Source organism: Salvelinus fontinalis, chromosome 2, assembly GCF_029448725.1.
Source record: "Salvelinus fontinalis isolate EN_2023a chromosome 2, ASM2944872v1, whole genome shotgun sequence".
Classification (NCBI taxonomy): domain Eukaryota; kingdom Metazoa; phylum Chordata; class Actinopteri; order Salmoniformes; family Salmonidae; genus Salvelinus; species Salvelinus fontinalis.
Window position 1 is genome coordinate 87392170 of NC_074666.1, and position 27115 is coordinate 87419284.

The 27115-nt window shown below is 43.7% G+C and overlaps 1 protein-coding gene across 1 annotated transcript in view; it reads right to left on the reverse strand.

The window, feature by feature from the left end:
* Positions 1-1136: 1136 nt before the first annotated feature.
* Positions 1137-27115, reverse strand: part of LOC129830581 (protein shisa-9B-like) — a 34216-nt gene continuing 8237 nt past the window's right edge. The window contains exons 3-4 of the mRNA XM_055893148.1: positions 8039-8197; positions 1137-1676 (exon numbers count right to left, since the gene is read on the reverse strand). Of these exons, the coding sequence (XP_055749123.1) occupies positions 1258-1676; positions 8039-8197 (578 nt within the window). The 3' untranslated portion in view covers positions 1137-1257. The remainder of the gene's footprint in view (positions 1677-8038; positions 8198-27115) is intronic.

A 27115-nucleotide genomic window follows, 5' to 3' on the forward strand; every position in this document is an offset into this window, starting at 1 on the left:
TCAACTGACAGTTGTGGACCTGTTTGCAAGATGAAGACATTTAAGTAAATTCCACACCTTAGACAATGGTTTATAAGACGAGCTCTTTGATTTGAACAGTTTTCTCAGAGAAAGGCACAGCCCTAACACCAGAGAGAGCAGAGTAGGGTGTGTATAACGCTGTGGCTACAGAACTGGTTTGGTGCAGTCTCATCCACCTCATGCTCTGTAGGCTCTGAAGGAGAATACACAGTCCATATCTGAAATTGTTACTGTTTCCCTATAGATGCAATCATGAGCCCGAGGTTCCGAGCATGAGCATTACCAACAAGTCCCCCCACAGTATATACACTACACAACATCTGAGGAAATGTCAATCAATGTTGAGGAGAACAATGTATCCCTTTGCTGCTCCACTCCTCTGCTCCACTGCGTCTAGTTCAAACCTACTGGCTTATCCGAGGTGGATTCAGTGGAAACTACATGAGATGATACACATTTTCAGGCCCTTTGAGATCTCAGTTAATACTGACAATAGGAAAAGTCTATTGCCACTGGGCTTTTGTACAGTTCCAGTCTCTTCCACCGCTGCATGGCTCCAGACTCATCCTGGCTAATCTGTCCATCAGAGGTCAATCATTGCTATGCTCTGCTCATTAATGTTAGTCTGACTTGCAGTATATGATTCATTTGTATTAGTTGCAATATAATCATCAATACAGTGATGACCGGAAACTTGGAGGTTTGGAGTATGTTGTTCTGGTCACTCTCCTCCCACTGGCAGGAGTCCCACACATGCCTGTCACATGCACAGTCAGCCACACGCATTAGTAGACACACAGCACCCCTAGAGAGGTGCACTCAATCCAGGACCGATGTTCTACTTCCGATGTTCTACTTCAGCCTCTACAGCAACCTTCTGACCAACTCTCTCTCTCTCTCTCTCTCTCTCTCTCTCTCTCTCTCTCTCTCTCTCTCTCTCTCTCTCTCTCTCTCTCTCTCTCTCTCCTCTCTCTCTCTCTCTCTCCTCTCTCTCTCTCCTCTCTCTCTCTCCTCTCTCTCTCTCTCTCTCTCTCTCTCTCCTCTCTCCTCTCTCTCTCTCTCTCTCTCTCTCTCTCTCTCTCTCTCTCTCTCCTCTCTCTCTCTCTCTCTCTCTCTCTCTCTCTCTCTCTCTCTCTCTCTCTCTCTCTCTCTCTCTCTCTCTCTCTCTCTCTCTCTCTCTCTCTCTCTTTTACAGCTGGGGTTATAGTGGGTATGGTGGTGGGGTGGGCTCTCAGATCAGACAGTCACTTCTGTCTTGCTGTTGCTGACAAAGTAGGGCTGCGGAGGCATGTAGTGCTGGCTGCGCGAGGTGCTGTGCATCTCGTTCACCTGCTCTATGGTGCAGTGTTTCTTAGTGCCGTGGCTCTGCCGGCGGCCCACCGTCTCTGAGCCGTCCCAGTTCTTCTGCATCCCCGGGTTGGCGATTGTGTTGGAGCCATAGGCCAGGGTATGGGAGCTGCTGCTGTAGCTGCTGTGGCCCTTGGTGCTTTTGGATTTGTGTCCGTTCTGCTTTAGGGAAGGCTGTAAGGGAGGGCTGTAGGGGTTGCTGGGCTCCTGCTCTATGCGGTGCATCGGGTGCATAGGGAGACTGCCTTTGGCTGCCATCTCTACCATGTGCCGCCGGTTGGTGTAGAAGTTGTCATTAACCTTCTCCGCTGGAAACAGACATACACACATACACAAGAGCAAAAAAATATAAATGAAAAAATATTGGAATGACAGCCATTTTGTTAATTTCATGCACAGGCAATAGCAAATGTTCCGGTCTTTGCTTTGGTGAGATTTATTTAGATTAGTTGAGATATTGAAGTATTTGAGGATTTTGGACTGTTTCCAAATCTATATTTTTGTAAATGCAATATTAATGCCATATTAATCCTAAACTAGGATAGATTACATATTGTCATGTGGGGTGAGGAACATTTGAGAAAATGGGAGCTAAAGGTTTTTTAAAGGATACCGAGGTGAAAAATACATTTTGCCTGAGCCGTGTTGAATGTTGTTGATCATCATATAAATGTAAATGATTTTCCCAACATTGCCATTATCATCTGGAAACATGCAGGCTTTAGCTAATAGTAAACAACCCCCTCCAGATTGGTTGGAGAGTTTGCTCTTTTCAAAGCTGGTTGTGTACACAGTTGTATTGTAATATGCAAATGAATATGTCCCTGAGCATTCTGGAATGTTTACTTGATTTCTATAGTATATTTTATGCTATGTGTATAATATATCCTTTAACTATCGGACATCATTTGCCCATAACAGCCACTGACATTGTTACATGGTGTCATTTGACATGTCCAATCTGGTGCAGACCTCTTCTGAAAACATTCTCTCCTCACTAATTGTGGAGCAACACCATACTCTACAGCGTTAGTCATTTCGCCGTGTGACATTTCAGACTTTCTAATTAAATGTCCTGCCGTTGACCTTTAATCTGTTATGATACCCCGGTGGGCGGAGGCAGAGGCAGACGGCCTCAGCCTCAATGTTCTGGATCAGACACCGCCACATTAGAGTGAGACTCGTCTCAAACAAGGGAGGAGCAGTGCAGAGCTCCCTCTGAACAAAGTGCTTTCATAGCGTACACATCAATGGCCCACAGCTTAATACATATCAGAGAATCAGAGAGGAGGGAGAGGACCACATTGGTTTACATAGACTCAACCCAAACAGTTTAATAAGTTTCCCCACCGGCACTCATTCCTCTGTTCTCCCTCCCATCCCCTAGTCACCGGGCAGCTCTCATTAGATACACTACCGTTCAAAAGTTTGGGGTCACTTAGAAATAGCTTCTTTTTTTTTAAGAAAAGCACATTTCTGTCCATTAAAATAACATATAATTGATCTGAAATACAGTGTAGACATTGTTAATGTTTTAAATGACTACATTTACATTTTAAGTCATTTAGCAGACGCTCTTATCCAGAGCGACTTACAAATTGGAAAGTTCATACATATTCATCCTGGTACCCCTGTGGGGAATGAACCCACAACCCTGGCGTTGCAAGCGCCATGCTCTACCAACTGAGCCACACCAGACTATTGTTGCTGGAAACGGCAGATTTTTTATGGAATATCTGCATAGGCGTAGCTAATCCAAGTGTGTTAGCTAATCCAAGTTTATCATTTTAAAAGGCTAATTGATCATTAGAAAACCCTTTTGCAATTATGTTAGCACAGCTGAAAACTGTTGTCCTGATTAAAGAAGCAATAAAACTGGCCTTCTTTAGACTAGTTGAGTATCTGGAGCATCAGCATTTGTGGGTTCGATCACAGGCTCAACATGGCCAGAAACAAAGACCTTTCTTCTGAAACTCATCAGTCTATTCTTGTTCTGAGAAATGAAGGCTATTCCATGCGAGAAATTGCCAAGAAACTGAAGATCTCGTACAACGCTGTGTACTACTCCCTTCACAGGACAGCGCAAACTGGCTCTAACCAGAATAGAAAGAGGAGTGGGAGGCCCCGGGGCACTACTGAGCAAGAGGACGAGTACATTAGAGTGTCTAGTTTGAGAAACAGATGCCTCACAAGTTCTCAACTGGTAACTTCATTAAATAGTACCCGCAAAACACGAGTCTCAACGTCAACAGTAAAGAGGCGACTCCTGGATGCTGGCCTTCTAGGCAGAGTTCCTCTGTCCAGTGTCTATGTTCTTTTGCCCATCTTAATCTTTTATTTTTATAGGCCAGTCTGAGATATGGCTTTTTCTTTGCAACTCTGTCTATAAGGCTAGCGTCCCGGAGTCGCCTCTTCACTGTTGACGTTGAGACTGGTGTTTTTCGGGTACTATTTAATGATCAATTAGCCTTTTAAAATAATAAACTTGGATTAGCTAACACAACGTGCCATTGGAACACAGGAGTGATGGTTGCTGATAATGGGCCTCTGTACGCCTATGTAGATATTCCATAAAAGATCTGCCCGCTTCCAGCTACAATAGTCATTTACAACATTAACAATGTCTACACTGTATTTCTGATCAATTTTATTTTATTTTAATGGACAGAAAATGAGCTTTTCTTTCAAAAACAAGGACATTTCTGAGTGGCCCCAAACTTTTGAATGGTAGCGTACGTTTCCCCCCAGTCTTTATGTCCCATAATGATCCATTTGCAGCTTGACGCCTCTTCACTAGATTAGCAGCAGTCAGAGAAGTTTCATCTGATTGTCTATAATGTCACAGAAAGAATCTGGTGAATGTTCCACATGCCCGCCGCCACATCATCCTCTGTGGGATTGTCCCTCTGCAGCTCTGACAGCTGCAATCTCATCCAGACCCATTTATGGCGAGGGGCTTTGAAGTTCCTTTAGTTGAATCAGGCAGAATCCATAAGGAGACCCCTGTTTAATTAGGGTGATAAACGCTATCAAATATGTCTCCTTCACTTCTTTTAATTCCCCATCAGAAGCAGAGCTGGTTTCTGATGCCTGTCTCTCTGGTTTATTAATCAGAGCGTTTATCAGCTCTGCGAGCTCACTTTCCTGTTTCTCCTATTGGTCTATGGAGAAAACGACCTACTGTTTGAGCATCAATCAGTGTAAAAAAAAAACCTTAGAGATAAAGTCAACATGCTTAGACATTGCTTTCCTGTGAGCCTAAGTAATCATTCCCTTTTTTCTACATTTCAGAGACATTAGTTCAGCACCATGACATTTTGCTTCTAATGGAGAGGCGAAGATAACAGGGAAAGTCTCTGACATAACTACACGACGAGGAAATCAACAATATCCCCTGGCACGTGACACCCATACATAAATTAGAATCCCAATCTAATTCACTGTCTGTGGCATACACACAATGCTGAAATTGCAGAGATCTTCATGTAGACTTGTATCCTTAATGAATGCATCAAAGAGAAGGCTGCTTGCAGAATTGTCATGTTCAACTCAATTATAATTACAGCTTTTTGGAGAAAGGCATGAGAAATAATTATCCTAGTGTTTACAGCCAGAAGAGCGGCAGGCAGATCCAAAATGTCTTCAGACCACTCCCCGATGGGGCTCCCGCTCCTTTATAAATTAGCCAGTTCAGATTGTAAACGTCTGTGAGAAATCCAGTTCTGTGACCTTACAAAATCACTGGGTGGACAGTGGGAGAGAATAATTGATTGCTAGATTTTGGTTTATCATTTCCCAAACCTTGGATTTATCACTCAGGGAATTTAGAGGTGAGGCATAAGACATGTTTCAGTTAATAATGGGTCAAGCTGGGATGTTTACTTTATTATACTCACCCTCTCAAAATGTTATAGAAATTTAATTTTCCAACATGATGTTGAAGGATAATTGAAGAGACATGGTTTCTTGATCCTAATATTGGTTCTGTGGTCAATCAGAGCTGACTCAATGTAGATCTTCAATAGTTGATTTAGGTACTGTAACAGTGACTGTCCAACATTTCACAGGGTTCTTCATATATGGTGTGCAGCAGCAAAACTATAGGTGATATAGAACGTATTTTTATTTACGGTTATCATTGGCGCCTAAGAGCAACAAAGGCAAAACAATGGATAACCTTGAGACATGAAATTTGAAAGACAAATCAATTACAGTAATTTTCCTAAAAGCTAGGCTATTTTCCTCCCTTTCTGAAAGGAAAAACTCTACATCTGTTATCCTGTCTAATCTGAAATAAACCGTTTACACAGTGTAAATATCTTTGTTGAGAGCCTCTCTCTCTTTGAGGTTTTTCTTTAAACGGAAAGTGTCACATAAACATAGTGTCTCTCAGTAAGTAACCATACAGCATGCTAGGATGGAGACGGAGACCAGGCTAACTGATAATTACAGCAGGCAGCAGAACATATCTACATTAGCTGCTTGGTGTTTTTTGCTCATCATTCGAGATCTCCATTGTGTTAATTAGCCCACATTTAATCATGTTATTTGAGTGCGATTACATGGAAGTTCGACACTTCAGAGGCGTATGCTCATTTGCGATCTCGGCTGATATTCCTATCCTCACGTCCTCTTTTATGAGAAGAGATGCCTTCAATTTAACAGATGGCCAAATAAATACTGTACCATTCCCATCCATTTCAGTGGAATGGTTTCCCTTTCTCACATGCTATAGGTATGAATGATTGATATTGATATTGCATGGCATGTGCAGTAACAGTTTGGACACACTTATTCATTCAAGGGTTTTTCTTTATATTTACTATTTTCTACATTGTAGAATATTAGTGAAGAAATCAAAACTATGAAATAACACTTATGGAATCATGTAGTAACCAAAAAAATAAATAAGAATGGCACAGGAGAGGATTGGCTTTATTTTATTGGCTCTTAACCAACCGTGCTATTTTGTTTGTTTTTAAGCATTTCACTGTAAGGTCTACACCTGTTGTAGTTGGCGCATGTGACAAATAACATTTGATTTGATTTGAAAATTGTTAAACAAAGCAAAATATATTTTAGATTTTAGATTCTTCAAAGTAGCCACCCTTTGCCTTAATGACAGCTTTACACACTCTTGGCATTCTCTCAACCAGCTTCATGAGGAATGCTTTTCCAACAGTCTTGAAGAAGTTCCCACATATGCTGAGCACTTGTTGTCTGCTTTTCCTTCACTCTGCAGTCCAAGTCATCCCAAACCGTCTAAATTGGGTTGTGGTCGGGTGATTGTGGAGGCCAGGTCATCTGATGCAGCACTCCATCACTCTCCTTGGTCAAATAGCCCTTACACAGCCTGGAGGTCTGTTTTGGGTCATTGTCCTGTTGAAAAACTAATGATAGTCCCACTAAGCGCAAACCAGATGGGATGGCGTATCGCTGCCGAATTCTGTGGTAGCCATGCTGGTTAAGTGCGCCTTGAATTTTTTATAAATCACTGACAGTGTCACCAGCAAAGCACCCCACACCATCACACCTTCTCCTCCATGCTTCACGGTGGGAACCACACAGGCGGAGATCATCACCTACTCTGCGTCTCACAAAGACATGGCGGTTGGAACCAAAAATCTCAAATTTGGAATCATCAGACCAAAAGACAGATTTCCACTGGTCTAATGTCCATTGCTAGTGTTTCTTGGCCCAAGCAAGTCTCTTCGTATTATTGGTGTCCTTTAGTAGTGGTTCATTTGCAGCAAATCGACCATGAAGGCCTGATTCACTCAGTCTCCTATGAACAGTTGATGTTGAGACGTGTCTGTTACTTGAACTCTGTGAAGCATTTATTTTGGCTGCAATCTGAGGTGCAGTTAAGTCTAATGAACTTGTGCTCTGCAACAGAGGTAACTCTGGGTCTTCTTTTCCTGTGGCGGTCCACATGAGAGTTTCATCATACCGCTTGATGGTTTTTGCGACTGCACTTGAAGAAACTTTCAAAGTTCTTGACATTTTCCGGATTGACTTACTTTCATGTCTTAAAGTAATGATGGACTGTCATTTCTCTTTGCTTACTTGATAACATGGTATTTTACCAATAGGGCTATCATCTGTATACCACCCCTACCTTGTCACAACACAACTGATTGGCTCAAACGCATTAAGAAGGAAATAAATTCCACAAATTAACTTTAAACAAAGGCACACATGTTAATTGAAATGCATTCCAGGTGACTACCTCATGAAGCTGGTTGAGAGAATGCCAAGAGTGTGAAAAGCTGTCATCAAGGCAAATGGTGGCTACTTTGAAGAATCTCAAATATAAAATATATTTTGATTTGTTGAAAACGTTTTTGGTTGCTACATGTGTCCGTATGTGTTACTTCCTAGTTTTGATGTCTTCACTATTCTACAATATAGAAAATAGTAAAAAATAAAGAGACATCCTGAAATCAGTAGGTGTCTCCAAACTTTTGACTGGTACTTATATTGTACTGTGAAATATATGCATTTCGTTAGATTTGAAATTATAATTAAATTACATATTACCCCTTTTGATTAGCTGATGAAATCTGATTAGCTATTTTGATTGTGAAGTTAATCAGAGAAGCAGCTCAGCGCTTATTCCTGTATTCCCATATCTGCATATCTTAGAATGAGCAATAACTGTGTCTCTTACCGACAGCCTTGAGGGAGGCGTACTTATTGAGCTCTTTCCCAGGTTGCTGTTGCTCATAGGGGCTAGTGATCTGTCCCATGGAAGGGTAAGGGTGGGGAGGAGACCCTAAGCCTGGCATTAGTGATGATCCTGGACCCACACTGTTCATCTGGTTAGCCTCTGGGGGGAGAGAAAGAGAAAGATGGCAGAGAGAGAGGTGTCAGTCTGGCAGAAAAAGTAAAAAATGTCATTAAATATTGATGTTCCATCTGAGTGATTGAGATTATGGGCCCATATAAATGCTACAATGTATTTAGAAGTTAGCAAATTCGATTATGCACTGTTGTTTTGTTTTCCCACTTAAGTGAGGCAATATTTTTTACATTTTACTGCAGTGGGCTAAATCAGGGTCACACAGTGTTTCTTGGTAGTCTTAAGTCACCGAACATCCGGTGTTTCTATCTGAAATGGTCTTATGTAATGTATATAAAGTGTAATATTGGGATGCAAACTCAAAATGTAATACATTTCAACTAAATCTGACATGGTACAGGTGTTTTATTTTTTTTAAGCCCATAACCATGTGAGTGAGGTTTCAAAGTAGATATGTTTAAATTCTTTTATTTTTTTATAGATTTTGAAATTACGAAAAATATTAATAACATTCCACCCATGAGGCCACTAGATAATATGGCTGCATGAGATCCGTCCTGTCAGTGGTGAGATGTAAGAGCTGGTGTCTCCCAGGAAAGCTGTGGAAGTCGAGACCTGATAGACCCCACATAGGCAGCTTACACTATCTCATTGACCTGCCAACACAATTGTTATAGTCTCTTCATGTTAGCCCTGGGATACAAATCATTAACCGTCCATCGCTCCAAGCTAGATGGCTCCTCTAGCCAGCTCACTGTGCTAATCCTCTCCCAATTGAATCTCTTTGGTTTCCTCCAAACAAGCCTCAGCCAAAACCAACAGCAGCATAGCTCAGCCCCCAGCTGATATGTCTCTCAATAGGTCTGATCGAAATCAATTTGACAGATGGATAAGAATGGACAGAGGTAATTGCTTCAGATCCTTGGTAACATTGCACCCTGTGCTGGTTGGCCTTCCCTGGGGACTCAGCTGGAGAGAGTGTGATGACTGCTCTTTATAAGATGGTACTAATCCAGCATCCAGCATGCAGACATCTGCTTAATTGAGGAGTGCATGGAACCATGGCAAATTGACTGGCCCCCTGCCTGCTGGCATGGCAGAGCAACCAGATGTTGTGGGCATCATTTTCAACTGGCCCCGCAGGACCCAAAGGAGGTCAGGAGACAGCAGACTGCACCCACGCCCAGGTGGCAGTTTGGGGGACGGTGAATACCACCTTAATAACTCCAGCAATACTACAGTAGCTATCTGCAGTAGAAAATCAAGAAAGTAAAGTTAACTAATAGCTCAATATTGATATTGTGTGTAATAGCAGAGTTGTATAAAATGCATTCCCCCAGTTTGGCTGTAGCAGTTACTGATTGGTCAAGGTAATACTGTACATCCATTCAGCCCATGTTGTATCCGTATTCATGTTGCACATGTAAACATAAGTCTCTTCCATTACTGATGTCCACAGCCCACTGTGAGGAACAATACCAGGACCTTGAGAGAGTAGAGTCATTGTAGTAGACATTGTAAGTGACCATAAACTGCTGCTTGGGCATGTTGAGAACACGAATGAGTTTTCAAAGTACAAGCAATCTGTTGAGAAGCGGATTGAACCTATGGCACGAAATGCTGTTAGTAACAATAGCTTCCTATGTATGACCACATACCACAGAATGGTCCAGCACTGCTTGAAGGTTGGATTCATTTGAAGGCTACTACAAATTGTAAATATCATCTGTTAGAAAAAGGGAAAATAATGATCTGACTTCTTATGGGCCATCTTCTACATTAGATATAAATTAGTCTACAATCGTTTTGATTTTCACAGAACCATCAATAAGTAACTGAGTAATATAAAAGCGATATTAAGTAACTGTTTATTATTATTATGATTCATCAAAAGACATAGGTCATTCAATGATTATTTATAGTGAACAAGTATTCATTAAAAAGAGTCACTGAAAAGGAGTTACCTTGACTGTACCTTTTTGAGACTGAGATCAATGAAGAACTATAAACTGCTTTAGAAAATAGAGATGATAACCTCCAGTTCAATATTCATCTCACAGATGTGAACGTAGAAGAACTGGCAACATTTACTCTAGTGTGAATGCTTTTTGAATATATAACTGTTGTGTTCTTACTACGACACAAACAGTAATACATGATACTTGAAACAGAGATAACGTTGACACGACTTTCTCGTTCAAACTCAAGTTCAAGCACAGTGGGTTCATGAGCAGGCGCAGTACTCAATTAGTATCAATGCTCTAGGTTCCACAATAACAACATACAGTAGTGCCTATGATGAAAGCGGTATAATGGTATCACATTATATCATACTTAACAAGGATTCCAGAATTCAATCATATCTACAGTGTGACCACCCTCCTTTCCCTAGTCATGATGATCAAAACAGGATGTCAACTTGTATGATACACATAATAACTGGCCGTGATTAACGGCATATTTGCGGAGGCACACTGAGGCCAATTAACAACTTAGCGACTCCTTTTGCAAGTCAACAAGTCAACATTTTCTGAGAGCAGATTTCTCTGGCAAGTTTACACTTCAGTAGATTGGGAGGATAAAAGGTGAAAAGGACATACAATCCCCATTACTTATGCCCCAAATCTTTAACTGTATGCTACTGTACACATACATCTCTCTGCTGCGCTGATGGTATGAGGGGAGAATACAGACATGGCCATCACTGAGTAGTCAACATCAATGTTTGTAATGTTTGTAATGATAAAATACAGGTTAAGTCAAATAAAATGGCTTATCTGTAAGATCTGTTGCATTATAATACCTCATTTTATTGTTGCCATGCAACATCTAATCAGGCACACACACCACAGTGTGAAAAGCAAAGAGCCTCTTTCGCTCGGTTTCATGTTAGTTAGTTGATAAGGAGGTCAGTGGACATGGAACCCTGTTTGTCAGTGCTGCAACTAGTACAAAATATTCCATTCTAATTAGCTCCACAACTAATATACTAAATACATTTGCATTTGCACATTTAGCTGAACACTATCATCTGCTTTGGACAGTGGACAATGAGCCGTGAAAAAAATGGATAAAAAGAAAATCAAATCTAGGCTAAAATGGTTCTGTCTGTCTGTGAAAAGACTGATGCCAAGTGGACTGAAATAGATGTTCTGATTTGAAACAGGGTCTTGGTAGCAATGACCATTCGTCAGGGAAGAGATGTCAGCTATCGCTGAAATGTCACCAGAGCTTTTGTTCTCCTCGTCTTCCCGGCTGGCAGGCGATTTGATTGGATTCTAGTCTATTTTTCCCAGACAGTTACTTAATGAATATGCCAGCTTTAGTTACGCATGCTTCCATGCTCATGACTCAGCAGCAGCCACTGGAAGGTTTCTCTTCTCCAGATGATGAACACAATCATCACTGGATCTACAGGTCCGAAAGGGTCCGAAAGGCCTGTAGATTGTGGCAGCAGCGATGTAAGCAAAGATGTCTAGTCTGACTAGTCTGACAGCCGGGCCAAGAGTGCTTTAGCCAAAAGCAGGTGCATTAATCAATTTTGGTTGGAGAGGAAAGAAAAATATGTTTCATGATAAGAAAAGTTGCATGATCTTTCAGAAGTTCAGAACCAAAATGTAGGAATGGATGGCTTGAAATCATCGTATCCCCAGAAAAATACAGCATCAACGACAAAACAATTGCAGTTCAAAATCAACTTTTGTTTTACTAAAAATAAATTATGAAGTTGATTCTTTGTGTTTATTTTCATGCTCATCCACAGGGGAATAAATATGAAGAATGGGAAAAGTTCATAGAAACTACCCTAGCAACTTGCCCACCAGATTTGGACCTAAAGGTTCCCTGAGGGCTACTGACTATGATAATCAGAAACTTTGGAAATTCTTATGAAATACTACACTGCCTCCTGGAAACATATTCCTCCTGCTGCACAGTGGTCCCAATAGATACGCTCCAACAGGAGACGGTTCAGGAACAACAGGGGAGGAGAGCATTCAACAGAGGTCTGGAGGGACCCCAGCATGAATGAATGATGATTGTTGAAACGTTCCAGTGTTTTCTGTGGAAAAAGACGAGGGTTTAAAGAGGAAGAGACCATTGCACAGAACTACAATATACTTTAAAGAGAGGAGAAAATGCTTTTGAATGGAAAATAGGGAAGGTGTTTATTTTCCTTAGCAAGTCCAATTAATATGAAAGAGGATAGTGTAGCAAGAGTTAAAAAGTGGGAGGAGGGCAGTGGGAGAATAAGGTCAGGGACAGGAGGCGTGAACCAAACATGAAACAACTGTCAGCACCACTTCAAAATGACTACTGTACTCTCCTCTGCCACTGAAAAATAAAAGATGGTACAACATTCTAACTTTTTTAACAAGTATCAACTTTTAGCTGTTCAGAGTCCACTATGCCATGGAGCAGCCTCTCCATGACAATAAAAAATATAATAATAGTGAAATAGGCTAATTAGAAGCTAATTTCCCACCGGTCAAATAGATGTTTCTGTGCTGTGCTAATTACTTTGTAAAGGACCAGGAAATGATCAGTGTTGTCTCATTAAAAGACATATACAGGGAAGCTTTACAACTCTTTCACTACACCTGCTAATAGCGGGTCAGGTATGGCTCTGTGACTAGGTGAAAACAATGAGTGGTTTTCAAGAATCATTGTTCTCTGAAATTACCCCACCTCTGGAAATCTGGAAATCTGAAGTACAAGCTGTTACTTTGGCATTGAGCAGCTAATTTAAGGAGTAATACATCTGTCCATCCATTGTCTGTGTACAACGGATAAAATATCATTTCATCTGCCAGACATTGGTCCTCTTCACTTCAATTCCCTTTCCATCTGTCTGCCACTGGTAAAAAGTGGTCCATTTGTGAAAACTTTTGTAAGGTTAAAGACTCAAAGGTTGTTGCAGGAGTAAGTGAATCAACACTACAGACACAGATACCTTCCAAGAACTCATAAAAAATGCAAGAGCGTATTTTGGGAGCTGGATGCCCCAAAGGGATAGATGGTACAATGGGAAGGACACTCATTCACAGGTTATTTCCAATTGGGGAGTGAAAGTGTGCAGAAGGATTAGTCCTAAGACCTCCAATAACATATACAGTATAATTTATTAGCAATACTTCATAATATTTGATGCACGCTTGTAGTTTCATCAGATGTTTTGGCATTGCTTTGTTGCATTGAAATATTTCAGATTCAATAAGCATGTACAGAAAATAACCTAATATATGCATACTTCCAATATACCTACTGCAAGGAATGTGATTTCAATACTTTGCACAGTTTGTCAGTATTTGATGTGGATTTTCACAAATTAATTTGTCTAGAATAGTCAGTGTGACATTTAACATTGAGCCTCTCGCAGAAACCTACCTCTGCTAGACGGATTTACAGGGTATTAGACAGTGCGCAAGAAGAAAGTCAGTCAGTCACTCTTATTGCCCTGATGGAAGAAGTCTATATTCCATGTAAATGTGTGTCTAGCCCCTGGCTTTTCTTCTTTATACTCATAAAGGTTGGACAAGCTGAGAGATTAATAGCCAGGTCTTGAAGATTGATGAGAAAAACATTTGACTCACCAGGGTAAATCATGACTTGACAGGTCATTTAATAGGTTGAATTTCCTCAGATGTAATTTACATAAAATAGGCATATGCAGTGATGGAACATAACCGATCTGGGTGCAGATGATGGCATAAAAACAGTATGTCTCTGAATTCCTACAGACTCATGAAAGCCATTGTCTGTGTAATCCAATCTGACAGGTAGAGCTCACTGTGAGATAAAAGCAGCAGAAGAATCAATAACGCCTCCTCTCTTCTCCTCTCTCAGAGCATTGTTCACTCCTTCTCTGTGCTCTACCTGCTTCCATTACCTTAAATTCATACGCATTCATCAGCTCACCTCTGAAATGTAGCCTACGCTTCCAGACTCGGAGTGTTATTGAGGGCGACACTTCACTTTGTAAATGTTGATGTTTATGGCTTGATTGGCAAACTAGGTGAACAGGTTTCTCTCCAGAGGCAAGTTTGACTACGCCAACTAAGTAATGGAATCTCCAACTTACAATGGCCTGTCTCCATAGTTCATACATTAAACCAGTTGGCAACACCCACATGAGTAACAGTTCATACTCCCATTATTTATCTGCTGAGGGAGAACAGGCTCTGCTGCGCTCACAAAAAGCCTGCATGAAATTAACATTTAATGAATTTATATGCCGGCACTATGTAAATCTAATGTATAAGCTTTGTCTTTTTGTATTACTGAATGAAATTGACGTTCCCCTATGCTAAGAGTATATTGGATGGACAACACAGTTATTTTGTCAAACTTATTCATTACAGTGACACCATTGCATGTGCTTTATGAATGGATAATTCAGTAAACAGTTAGGTAAAAATACAAGCACAGAATAACGATTTGCAAAAGGTACATTAAATATAGATAAAACATATTCACTATTTTGTGCATTAAGATGTATGTGCTGTGGTCTGGGTGAACTACTTAATACCATGCATGATGGTGGGTTTGTGTGCACTATTTGTGATAATGCTAATCTCCATGCCACCAGTTGGGTCAAAGTTGTCCATGTATGGAAACGTGCGTTTCATTCATCTATAGTACAGACACAAATGTGACTTCTACAAAATAAATAATATGCCCATAGCAATGCAAAAGCTAATCACTATCTGCTCATTCAAGTGCTTGCATATTGCCATGTGCTACTTATGGTACATTAAATAAATTAGTTTAGACAAGAGAGAACTTCATTTGTATTTCATTAGTTGGAGTAAACCCTCATCTCACTTTTCAACCTTGTTGTATGAAGCTTCTCTTCTCAGCCTGCGAGCTTGACAAGGTGTTATCATTCATGTCAGGTACCAACAAAGATATAGAACTACAGTTTTGCTATGCAGCACCAGTACTTTTAAAGGAGGTTTGGCCCTTAGGCGGAAGCTTAAGTAAAGTGTCTCAAAATGATCACAGCATTCTTTTGTCTAAAAACATTCAACAAGGCAGATATGAAAAGGAAGAGGAGATACAAAATGTCCTTTTAAAAAATAGGCATGTAACTGGAAATAAAGGTGATGTTTTGTAAGCGTTTTCCATTCATCATTGTAGGTAGTAGTAACCCATTTAAATACAGTTTCCTGTGACACTGTCTTGTGGAGAAGGGCCTGCCAGACCGTCCGGCCGTGTGTTGGCAGCAAGGGAGAACTTTCTTCTCTTCGGCTGGATGCCTAGAGAGAAAAGAGGCCAAGTGGCCACAGGTGCCCCTTGCTCACACAGGCAGGCCTGGAGGAGAGGGACAGGACAATGCGTGTGGCCAAGATGGCCCCAGCAGCACACAGGACAGAAGTTGAGTGTAGCCTAGCCGCCAGCCAGCCACCCACCCAGAGGAGAGGCAACTAGAGGAGAGGAGAGGGAACTAGAACAAAGCCCTGTCTGTCTGAGAGGATTGTGTCATCTGTGACGCTGACACGTGTGAGAACTCCCTCTGGACCATTTCACTCAGTGCCAACCAGGCACCCACAACCCCTGCCATAGAGGCAGTATCCATCCTAGGGAGGCAGCCCTGGCATGGGTACACTTGGCAGTGCCAGACATGGCTAGAGGACGAGGAGGGGAACAGGCCCTATAGACACACCACTCTACCCCCTGCCCAGAAGTGAGTCAAAGAGACAGAAACAAAACGGCAGGGAGAAAATAACCATTTTAGTGGAGCTGTTGTGCAGTCAAAATAACTACAGTCCTCAACACATAAGATATGGGAAGGAAGCACAAAGCATTGTCTCCCGACAACGTATTGTCAAGGCTATAATCTCAGGGATATAGCAGACTATATTCTGTATACAGGGTACAGGATTTTGTAAAGTGTTTCTGAAGGCTTTTTCTGATGATTGGGAGAAAGGACACTTTGTATGCTTTGTATGCTAACAGGCTTTGTTGTTCTATTGTAATATCTGTCCGTTCTAGCTAGTTGATCTAATGTTATAAATCCATCTGTGCTGCCCTGTTTTCCTGAATCTCACATACTACTGCAGCTGAACAAGGGGATTAATCTCCTGAACGCTTACCAACCAACTGAAGAGGGTTCAGTCACACAACTAGTGCTGCTGTTCCTGTCGGTGCAATTATTTACCTCTCATGTCCAGTTGACAAAATTAGATCCTTGTGTGTGTGTGTGTGTGTGTGTGTGTGTGTGTGTGTGTGTGTGTGTGTGTGTGTGTGTGTGTGTGTGTGTGTGTGTGTGTGTGTGTGTGTGTGTGTGTGTGTGTGTGTGTGTGTGTGTGTGTGTGTGTGTGTGTGTGTGTGTGTATGAAAGCCATACCTTGATGTCCTCAAATACATCAAAACGACAGTGGCGGTGATAGATTTCCCTGTGGTCGAACACAGAGCACAACCCATTTTGTTGCAACCAGATGCAAACCTGGCATGAAAATCTAAATAACATGGGAGGTATGTTGTTGTACAACTGAGGCATTATCTACAAAGAGAGAACTACCAGACCCAGTAGAGATTTAATGCTAGTGTACTACAATGACTGAACGTTGACTGTGTATTACTATGCTGCTCCTGAACTCAAGGTGCTGCTCCTGAACTCAAGGTGCTGCTCCTGAACTCAAGGTGCTGCTCCTGAACTCAAGGTGCTGCTCCTGAACTCAAGGTGCTGCTCCTGAACTCAAGGTGCTGCTCCTGAACTCAAGGTGCTGCTCCTGAACTCAATGTGCTGCTCCTGAACTCAAGTGCTGCTCCTGAACTCAAAGTGCTGCTCCTGAACTCAAAGTGCTGCTCCTGAACTCAAAGTGCTGCTCCTGAACTCAAAGTGCTGCTCCTGAACTCAAAGTGCTGCTCCTGTACTAATAAGGTCTGGTGGTTTTGAGGCTGTAAGATGCATGGTTGTGATTGTTTGGGTTTCTGTTCTGACAATGACCATTTCTTTCCCAAGCGTCCATTTGTTACAAGAAACGTCTGGTCGTCTGTTGACATGAACTACCTCTGTCTTTGCTGACCTAGTAATAATTTCAAAATAATAATTTTCACAAACACTATGACAAGCATTGTATGGTCAAAAACAGCAATATATTTTTCAGAGGGATGTGTTTCCTATGGTATTGTAGATCGTGGATACTATGATGCCAATGATGCACTAATATTGCTCATGATCTAACATGGGCTGTGCTTCATCTACATTTAAATCTGTTTATAAATGTAGATATTCATCATTTAGCTGGGAGTAAACTTAAACACTTTCCACTTAAGAGGGACTTGTCAGCACTTACCAACAAAGAAAAGATGACCAAAGAACCCTCTTTAAAGAGTAAGTGAAGAAAGCCCCCTTTGAAGCTGTGACCATTCTCAGTGGACATTAATATTAATATTACATTACATCGGATGTGTTAGAACCCCCAACAGGCCCTCTGTGTAATTTCCCAATCACCAGCCAGCATGGAAGCAGAGTATCCTGAGTGGTGTGAGGATGATCAGAACAAGCGATCTAAGGTATCTGCAGTAACCCCCATGTTATTGAACTACTCAAAAATGCCATTAGGCAGTCCTAAAATAAATCCTTGTCATTGGTCATACATGAGGGCATTGGGTATTGGGGTCTGATCGGCAGTCTGGTATATGATAAACCCACAGCTTACTTTTCAAATACATTGTTGAACATGGTGTGTTGTTTTAATGTACTGTACAGGGAGGGATTCATGTTCATTTTTTTCTGATTACATTTTGCTGTAGGTTTAAATGTAGCTTACTAATAGCTATACTATGACCCATCAGTGAGGCAGTCATAGGCCACAGTGCTGAAGCTCCCATCCCATCGCTAGCTGCTCCTGAACCTCTAATTTCCATCACCTACCTGTCAACATGTCGGCTGGCTGGTAATGAACGGATCATTATTCCAGGAGGGGGCACGGAAGAAAAAAAGGGGTCTCTGTTTAAAGAATGATTAATTATTCGCCTGTCATGGCAGCACCAAGAACGCCTGAATTCATTAAAGAGAATAATAATAATTTCAGCTGAAGGAGAAAACTCATCTCGTAGGCATACCTTGAGGTACAGTAGGCTTGATGTTCAGGGTACTATATGCCTGTGACAACCAGGAAGCCGTTTTCTGAAAGATACTACCTTGTACACACATTTACGTACTCTACTTTGGTGGGTTTCGATGTAAGAGGAGAAAGTGGAAGCGTTAACCAAAGAAAATGCTTATTCTACAGTTGATGTGTTGAAAACAAAGAACTATGCTGCCTATTAGGAATGTTCATTCCTTATTAGTATTTCCCTCAAAGCATGATTATTATGATATTTAAGGGTGCCTCAAATGTCTATATGTATAGTTTTCCTCAGGGGAATTTCCCTAGATAAAAGTACATTTTTATCAGTTCAATCAGAAGTTGTAATGGGCAGGAAAAAATCATTGCCTGCACGATTGTGTGAGATTGCCATGGATACAGGCATGCATAATCCTATAGGAGTTGACAGTAGAACTGCAAACTGCAAGTGTATTATCAGGTCCTTTTTCCACTGTGGGGAAATTAATTCAAAGTCAGATATAATGTATTCTGCCTCTTAAGTTAGTGTAATTCAACAACAATCACTTTTCTGCTTCTATCTATTTTACCTACAACAGCAAAAATCCATGGACAGGCCACTTGGTCGTCATACCTTCGTTTCCATGGAAATGTCATGCATATTGGCACCATATGTATTAGTTCCATCATGTGACATAAGGGCATCAGAATGGAAACCACCTGAGCCATATACAGTGCCTTCAGAAAGTGTTCAGACGCCTTCACTGTATCCACGTTTTATTGTGTTACAGCCTGAATTTAAAATTGATTAAATTAATATTTGATTTGATATATTACACATTGTCACGACTTCTGCCGAAGTCGTTGCCTCTCCTTGTCCGGGCGGTGTTCGGCGGTCGACTTCACCGGTCTTCTAGTCATCATCGATCCATTTTTCATTTTCCATTGGTTTTGTCTTGTCTTCCCACACACCTGTTGTCAATCCCATTCATTACCTGTTGTGTATTTAACCCTCTGTTTCCCTTCATGTGTTTGTCAGAGATTGTTCTTTGTCAAGTGTTGTGTGTTCTGTGTATAGGTGTGCTATGGGTCTTCATACCCAGATTTTTGTATTATAATTTTCCGTGAGTGTTATGGAGCTAATTACTGGGACTATTATTAAAGTACTCCATGCTACACTCTATTTTGACTCTCCTGCGCCTGACTTCCTCTGCCACCTATACACGCCATTGTGACAGAATCTCTGACCATAAAAATGAAGTCAGCAGGAGGAGGCACTTCACTAATGGAGGTTGAGGAACGCGTCCTGGAACACGCGGCGGAGATTGACAGTCTGTGCGCTGTCATGGATCGCATTGTCCAGAGTATGGACCGCTGGGAGAGACAGGGAGCGTGTCCAGTACCTCCACCACCCCCTGGAATTCCTTCGAACGTTTTTTCCCCTCCGGAACAGAACAGGATCCAGTTATCCCTACCCACGGGATACAATGGAGATACTGCCAGCTGCCAGGGTTTTCTCCTAAAACTGAACTTGTATCTGGCCACGGTCTCTCCAGTACCAACAGACCGTGAGAAAAGCTTCGCCCTCATCTCCTGCCTTACCGGGAAAGCCCTGGAGTGGGCCAACGCTGTGTGTGGAGAGGATAAGGCGTTGGACCATTTTGAGGAGCTCATCTGCCATTTCCGGAAGGTATTCGACCACCCATCCGAAGGCAGAGCAGCAGGTGAGCTCCTCTATCATCTGAGGCAGGGGAAGAGGAGTGCTCAGGAGTTCGCGTTGGAGTTTAGGACTTTGGCTGCCGGCGCTGGATGGAGCGACAGGGCCCTGATCGACCACTACCGTTGTAGTCTACGCGAGGACGTCCGTCGGGAGCTGGCCTGTAGAGACACCACCCTCAACTTCGACCAACTGGTGGATATGTCCATCAGGCTGGACAACATGCTGGCTACTCGGGGACGTCTAGATCGGGGTCTGGTTGTTCCATCCTCCCGCACTCTCTCTCCCGAACCTATGGAATTGGGAGGGATGGTGCGCAGGGAGACCGGAGGGGGTACCCGCTCGAGCACCATCTATGATCGCAGAGATCACACTGCTGATCGGTGCCGGGTTGGTTCCTCTGGGAATAGAGAAGTCAGGCAGGGCACTCTGGCATCACCCCAGGTGAGTAGGCACCATACTCATCCAGAGCCCTCTGCTGCACTTATGTTTGTCTCTGTCACCTTTCCGGATTTTTCCCTGCATTCCCAGTATAAGGCGCTAGTAGATTCAGGCGCGGCTGGGAATTTCATTAATAAAAATTTAGCTTATAGTTTAGGGATTCCTATTGTTTCTGTGGATATGCCTTTCCCTATTCATGCCTTAGATAGTCGACCAATAGGGTCAGGGTTTATCAGGGAGGTCACCGCACCTTTGTCTATGATAACGCAGGGGGGTCACAAGGAGAAGATTAGTCTTTTCCTTATTGATTCTCCTGCGTATTCTGTGGTGTTAGGCCTACCCTGGTTAACTACTCATAACCCCACTGTTTCTTGGCCACAGAGGGCTCTCACGGGGTGGTCGCGAGAGTGCTCAGGTAGGTGTGTAGGGGTTTCCGTTGGTGCTACTACGGTGGAAAGTCCAGACCAGGTTTCCACCGTGCGCATTCCCCCCGAATATGCCGATTTGGCACTCGCCTTCTGTAAAAAGAAGGCGACTCAATTACCACCCCATCGACAGGGGGATTGTGCGATAGATCTCCTGGTAGACGCTGCATATCCCAGGAGTCACGTGTATCCTCTGTCGCAAGCGGAGACAGTGGCTATGGATAATTATATCTCTGAATCCCTGCGTCAGGGGTTCATTAAGCCATCCATTTCACCCGCCTCTTCGAGTTTCTTTTTTGTGAAGAAGAAGGATGGCGGTTTACGCCCGTGCATTGATTATAGAGACCTTAATAAAATCACGGTAAAATATAGTTACCCGCTACCTTTGATAAATACAGTAATGGAGTCAATGCGCGGGGCCCGCTTCTTCACAAAATTGGATCTCAGGAGTGCGTACAATCTGGTGCGTATTAGGAGGGGTGATGAGTGGAAGACGGCATTTAGCACCACCTCAGGTCATTATGAGTACCTGGTCATGCCATATGGGTTGATGAATGCTCCATCAGTCTTCCAATCGTTTGTAGATGAGATCTTCAGGGACCTGAACGGGCAGGGTGTAGTGGTGTATATCGATGATATTTTGATATACTCTGCTACACGCGCTGAGCATGTGTCCTTGGTGCGCAAGGTGCTTGGTCGCCTGTTGGAGCATGATTTATATGTCAAGGCTGAGAAATGCTTGTTCTTCCAACAATCCATCTCCTTCCTAGGGCATCAGATTACCACTTCAGGAGTGGAGATGGAGAGCGACCGCATTACAGCCGTGCGTAATTGGCCGACTCCAACCACGGTAAAGGAGGTGCAGCGTTTTTTAGGGTTTGCCAATTACTACCGGAGATTTATCCGGGGTTTTGGTCAGGTTGCAGCTCCCATTACCTCACTGCTAAAGGGGGGTCCGGTGCGCTTGCAGTGGTCAGCCGAGGCGAATAGGGCTTTTGGTAAACTGAAGGCTCTGTTTACCTCGGCGCCTGTGTTGGCTCATCCGGATCCCTCTTTGCCATTCATAGTAGAGGTGGACGCATCCGAAGCTGGGATAGGAGCAGTGCTCTCTCAGCGTTCGGGTGTGCCACCGAAGCTTCGCCCCTGTGCTTTCTTTTCGAAGAAGCTCAGCCCGGCGGAGCGTAACTATGATGTGGGGGACCGAGAGCTGTTAGCTGTCGTAAAAGCCTTGAAGGTGTGGAGGCATTGGCTTGAGGGGGCTAATCACCCTTTTCTCATCTGGACTGACCACCGCAATCTGGAGTACATCCGGCAGGCGAAGAGACTAAATCCTCGCCAGGCAAGGTGGGCCATGTTTTTCACTCGTTTTGTGTTTACACTTACTTACAGACCAGGCTCCCAGAACGTCAAGGCAGACGCATTGTCTCGGCTGTATGACACAGAGGAGCGACCCATGGATCCCACTCCCATACTCCCAGAGTCGTGTTTGGTGGCGCCAGTAGTGTGGGAGCTGGACGCGGACATTGAGCGGGCGTCACGTGCAGAGCCCTCTCCTCCTGAGTGTCCAGCTGGTCGTCTGTACGTTCCGTCTGCTGTCCGCGACCGATTGATCTATTGGGCTCACACATCACCCTCCTCTGGTCATCCTGGGATAGGTCGGACGATGCGCTGTCTTGATGGGAGGTACTGGTGGCCCACTTTAGCTAAGGACGTGAGGATTTATGTTTCCTCCTGTTCGGTGTGCGCCCAGTGCAAGGCTCCTAGACACCTGCCTAGAGGTAAGCTTTTACCTTTACCCGTTCCTCAACGGCCGTGGTCGCACCTGTCAGTGGATTTTGTGACTGATCTTCCACCTTCACAGGGTTACACCACGATCCTGGTCGTTGTGGATCGGTTCTCTAAGTCCTGTCGTCTTCTCCCTTTGCCCGGTCTCCCTACGGCCTTACAAACTGCGGAGGCTTTGTTTACACATGTTTTCCGGCATTATGGGGTGCCTGAGGATATAGTGTCTGATCGGGGTCCCCAGTTCACGTCAAGGGTCTGGAAGGCGTTCATGGAACGTCTGGGGATCTCGGTTAGTCTTACCTCAGGTTTTCACCCTGAGAGTAATGGGCAGGTGGAGAGAGTTAACCAGGATGTGGGCAGGTTTCTGCGGTCCTATTGCCAGGACCGGCCAGGGGAGTGGGCGAAGTTCGTGCCCTGGGCAGAGATAGCCCAGAACTCGCTACGTCACTCCTCCACTAACCTTACCCCTTTTCAATGTGTATTAGGGTATCAGCCGGTTCTGGCTCCTTGGCATCAGAGTCAGACCGAAGCTCCTGCGGTGGACAATTGGTTTCGGCACGCTGAGGAAACTTGGGAGGCAGCCCACGTCCACCTTCAGCGTGCCATAAGGCGCCAGAAAATTGGCGCAGACCGTCGCCGCAGTGAGGCCCCGGTGTTCGTACCAGGGGACAGGGTCTGGCTCTCGACCCGAAACCTGCCCCTCCGCCTGCTCTGCCGGAAGCTGTGTCCGCGGTTTGTGGGGCCGTTTAAAGTCCTGAGGAGAGTGAACGAGGTATGTTATAGATTACAACTGCCCATTAATTACCGTATTAACCCCTCGTTCCATGTGTCTCTCCTCAGGCCGGTGGTGGCTGGCCCGCTCCAGGAGGCTGAAGTGCGTGAAGTTCCTCCGCCTCCTCTAGACATCGAGGGGGTCCCGGCGTACGCTATTCGATCCATTTTGGATTCGAGACGTCGGGCGAGGGGCCTTCAGTACCTCGTGGACTGGGAGGGGTACGGGCCGGAGGAGAGATGCTGGGTTCCGGTGGAGGACGTTTTAGATCCTTCTATGTTAAAAGAATTCCACCGCCTCCATCTGGATCGCCCTGCACCTCGCCCTCCGGGTCGTCCCCGAGGCCGGTGTCGACGCGCTGCTGGAGCCGCGCGTCAGGGGGGGGGGTAATGTCACGACTTCTGCCGAAGTCGTTGCCTCTCCTTGTCCGGGCGGTGTTCGGCGGTCGACTTCACCGGTCTTCTAGTCATCATCGATCCATTTTTCATTTTCCATTGGTTTTGTCTTGTCTTCCCACACACCTGTTGTCAATCCCATTCATTACCTGTTGTGTATTTAACCCTCTGTTTCCCTTCATGTGTTTGTCAGAGATTGTTCTTTGTCAAGTGTTGTGTGTTCTGTGTATAGGTGTGCTATGGGTCTTCATACCCAGATTTTTGTATTATAATTTTCCGTGAGTGTTATGGAGCTAATTACTGGGACTATTATTAAAGTACTCCATGCTACACTCTATTTTGACTCTCCTGCGCCTGACTTCCTCTGCCACCTATACACGCCATTGTGACACACATTGTATGGTGTATCAATACACCCAGTCACTACAAAGATACAGGTGTCCTTCCAAACTCAGTTGACGAAGAGGAAAGTAACCGCTCAGGGATTTCACTATGACGCCAAGTGTGACTTTATAACAGTAACAGAGTTTAATGGCTGTGATAGGAGAAAACTGAGAATGAATCAACAACATTTCAGTTACTCCACGATGCTAACCTAAATGACAAAGAAGGAAGCCTGTACAGAATACAAATATTCAAAAACATGCATCCTGTTCGCATTAAGGAGCTAAAGTAAAACTGCAAACAATGTGGCACAAAAATGTACTTTATGTCCTGAATACAAAGTGTTATGCTTGGGGAAAATCCAACACATCACTGAGTACCACTCTTCATATTTTCAAGCATGGTAAAGGCTGCATTATATTATGGGTATGCTTGTAATCGGTAAAGACAAAGGGGTTTTTGAGCTAAAAATAAATGAATGGAATAGAACTAAGCACAGGCAAAGTACTAGAGAAAAACCTGGTTCAGTCTGCTTTCCAAAAGACACTGGCAGACAATTTTACCTTTCAGCAGGACAATAACCTAAAACACAAGGGCAAATATGCACTGGAGTTACTTACCAATATGACATTGAATGTTCCTGAGTGGCCTAGTTACAGTTTTGACTTTTTTAAATTTAATTTAATTTCACCTTTATTTAACCAGGTAGGCTAGTTGAGAACAAGTTCTCATTTGCAACTGCGACCTGTACAAGATTAAGCAAAGCAGTGTGACACAGACAACAACACAGAGTTACACATGGGGTAAACCATAAACAAGCCAATAACACAATAAACATGTCAATGACACAGTAGAAAAAAGAAAGTCTATATACATTGTGTGCAAAAGGCATGAGGAGGTAAGCAATAAAAAGGCCATAGGAGCAAATAATTACAATTTAGCAGATTAACACTGGAGTGATAAATGAGCAGATGATGATGTGCAAGTAGAGATACTGGTGTGCAAAAGAGCAGAAAAGTAAATAATATAAAAACAGTATGGGGATGAGGTAGGCAGATTGGGTGGGCTATTTACAGATGGACTATGTACAGCTGCAGCGATCGGTTAGCTGCTCAGATAGTTAATGTTTAAAGTTGGTGAGGGAAATAAAAGTCTCCAACTTCAGCGATTTTTGCAATTCGTTCTAGTCACTGGCAGCAAAGAACTGGAAGGAAAGGTGGCCAAATGAGGTGTTGGCTTTGGGGATGATCAGTGAGATATACCTGCTGGAACGTGTGCTACGGGTGGGTGTTGTTATCGTTACCAGTGAACTGAGATAAGGCGGAGCTTTACCTAGCATAGACTTATAGATGACCTGGAGCCAGTGGGTCTGGCGACGAATATGTAGCGAGGGCCAGCTGACTAGAGCATACAGGTCGCAGTGGTGGGTGGTATAAGGTGATTTAGTAACAAAACGGATGGCACTATGATAGACTGCATCCAGTTTGCTGAGTAGAGTGTTGGAAGCTATTTTGAAGATGACATCGTCGAAGTCGAGGATCGGTAGGATAGTCAGTTTTACTCGGGTAATTTTGGCGAAGGAGGCTATGTTGCGAAATAGAAAGCTGATTCTAGATTTGATTTTGGATTGGAGATGTTTAATATGAGTCTGGAAGGAGAGTTTACGGTCTAGCCAGACACCGAGGTATTTATAGTTGTCCACATATTCTAGGTCGGAACCGTCCAGGGTGGTGATGCTAGTCGGGCGGGTGGGTGCGGGCAGCGAACGGTTGAAAAGCATGCATTTGATTTTACTAGCGTTTAAGAGCAGTTGGAGGCCATGGAAGGAGTGTTGTATGGCATTGAAGCTCATTTGGAGGTTAGTTAGCACAGTGTCCAAGGAAGGGCCAGAAATATACATAATGGTGTCGTCTGCGTAGAGGTGGATCAGGGAATCGCCCCGCTGCAAGAGCGACATCATTGATATATACAGAGAAAAGAGTCGGCCCGAGAATTGAACCCTGTGGTACCCCCATAGAGACTGCCAGAGGGTCGGACAACATGCCCTCCGATTTGACACACTGAACTCTGTCTGCAAAGTAGTTGGTGAACCAGGCGAGGCAGTCATTAGAAAAACCAAAGCTATTGAGTCTGCCGATAAGAATACGGTGATTGACAGAGTCGAAAGCCTTGGCCAGATCGATGAAGACGGCTGCACAGTACTGTCTTTTATCGACGGGGGTTATGATATCGTTTCGTACCTTGAGCGTGGCTGAAGTGCACCCGTGACCGGCTCGGAAGCCGGATTGCACAGCGGAGAAGGTTCGGTTGGATTCGAAATGGTCAGTGATCTGTTTATTAACTTGGCTTTCAAAGACTTTAGATAGGCAGGGCAGGATGGATATAGGTCTGTAACAGTTTGGGTCTAGGGTGTCACCCCCTTTGAAGAGGGGGATGACCGCGGCAGCTTTCCAATCTTTAGGGATCTCGGACGATACAAAAGAGAAGTTGAACAGGCTGGTAATAGGGGTTGCAACAATGGCGGTGGATAGTTTTAGAAAGAGAGGTTCCAGATTGTCTAGCCCAGCTGATTTGTACGGGTCCAGGTTTTGCAGCTCTTTCAGAACATCTGCTGTCTGGATTTGGGTGAAGGAGAAGCTGGGGAGGCTTGGGCGAGTAGCTGCGGGGGAGGCGGAGCTGTTGGCCGGGGTTGGAGTAGCCAGGAGGAAGGCATGGCCAGCCGTTGAGAAATGCTTATTGAAATTTTCGATTATCATGAATTTATCAGTGGTGACCGTGTTACCTAGCCTCAGTGCAGTGGGCAGCTGGGAGGAGGTGCTCTTGTTCTCCATGGACTTAATAGTGTCCCAAAACCTTCTGGAGTTAGAGCTACAGGATGTGAATTTCTGCTTGAAAAAGCTAGCCTTTGCTTTCCTGACTGACTGTGTATATTGGTTCCTGACTTCCCTGAACAGTTGCATATCGTGGGGAC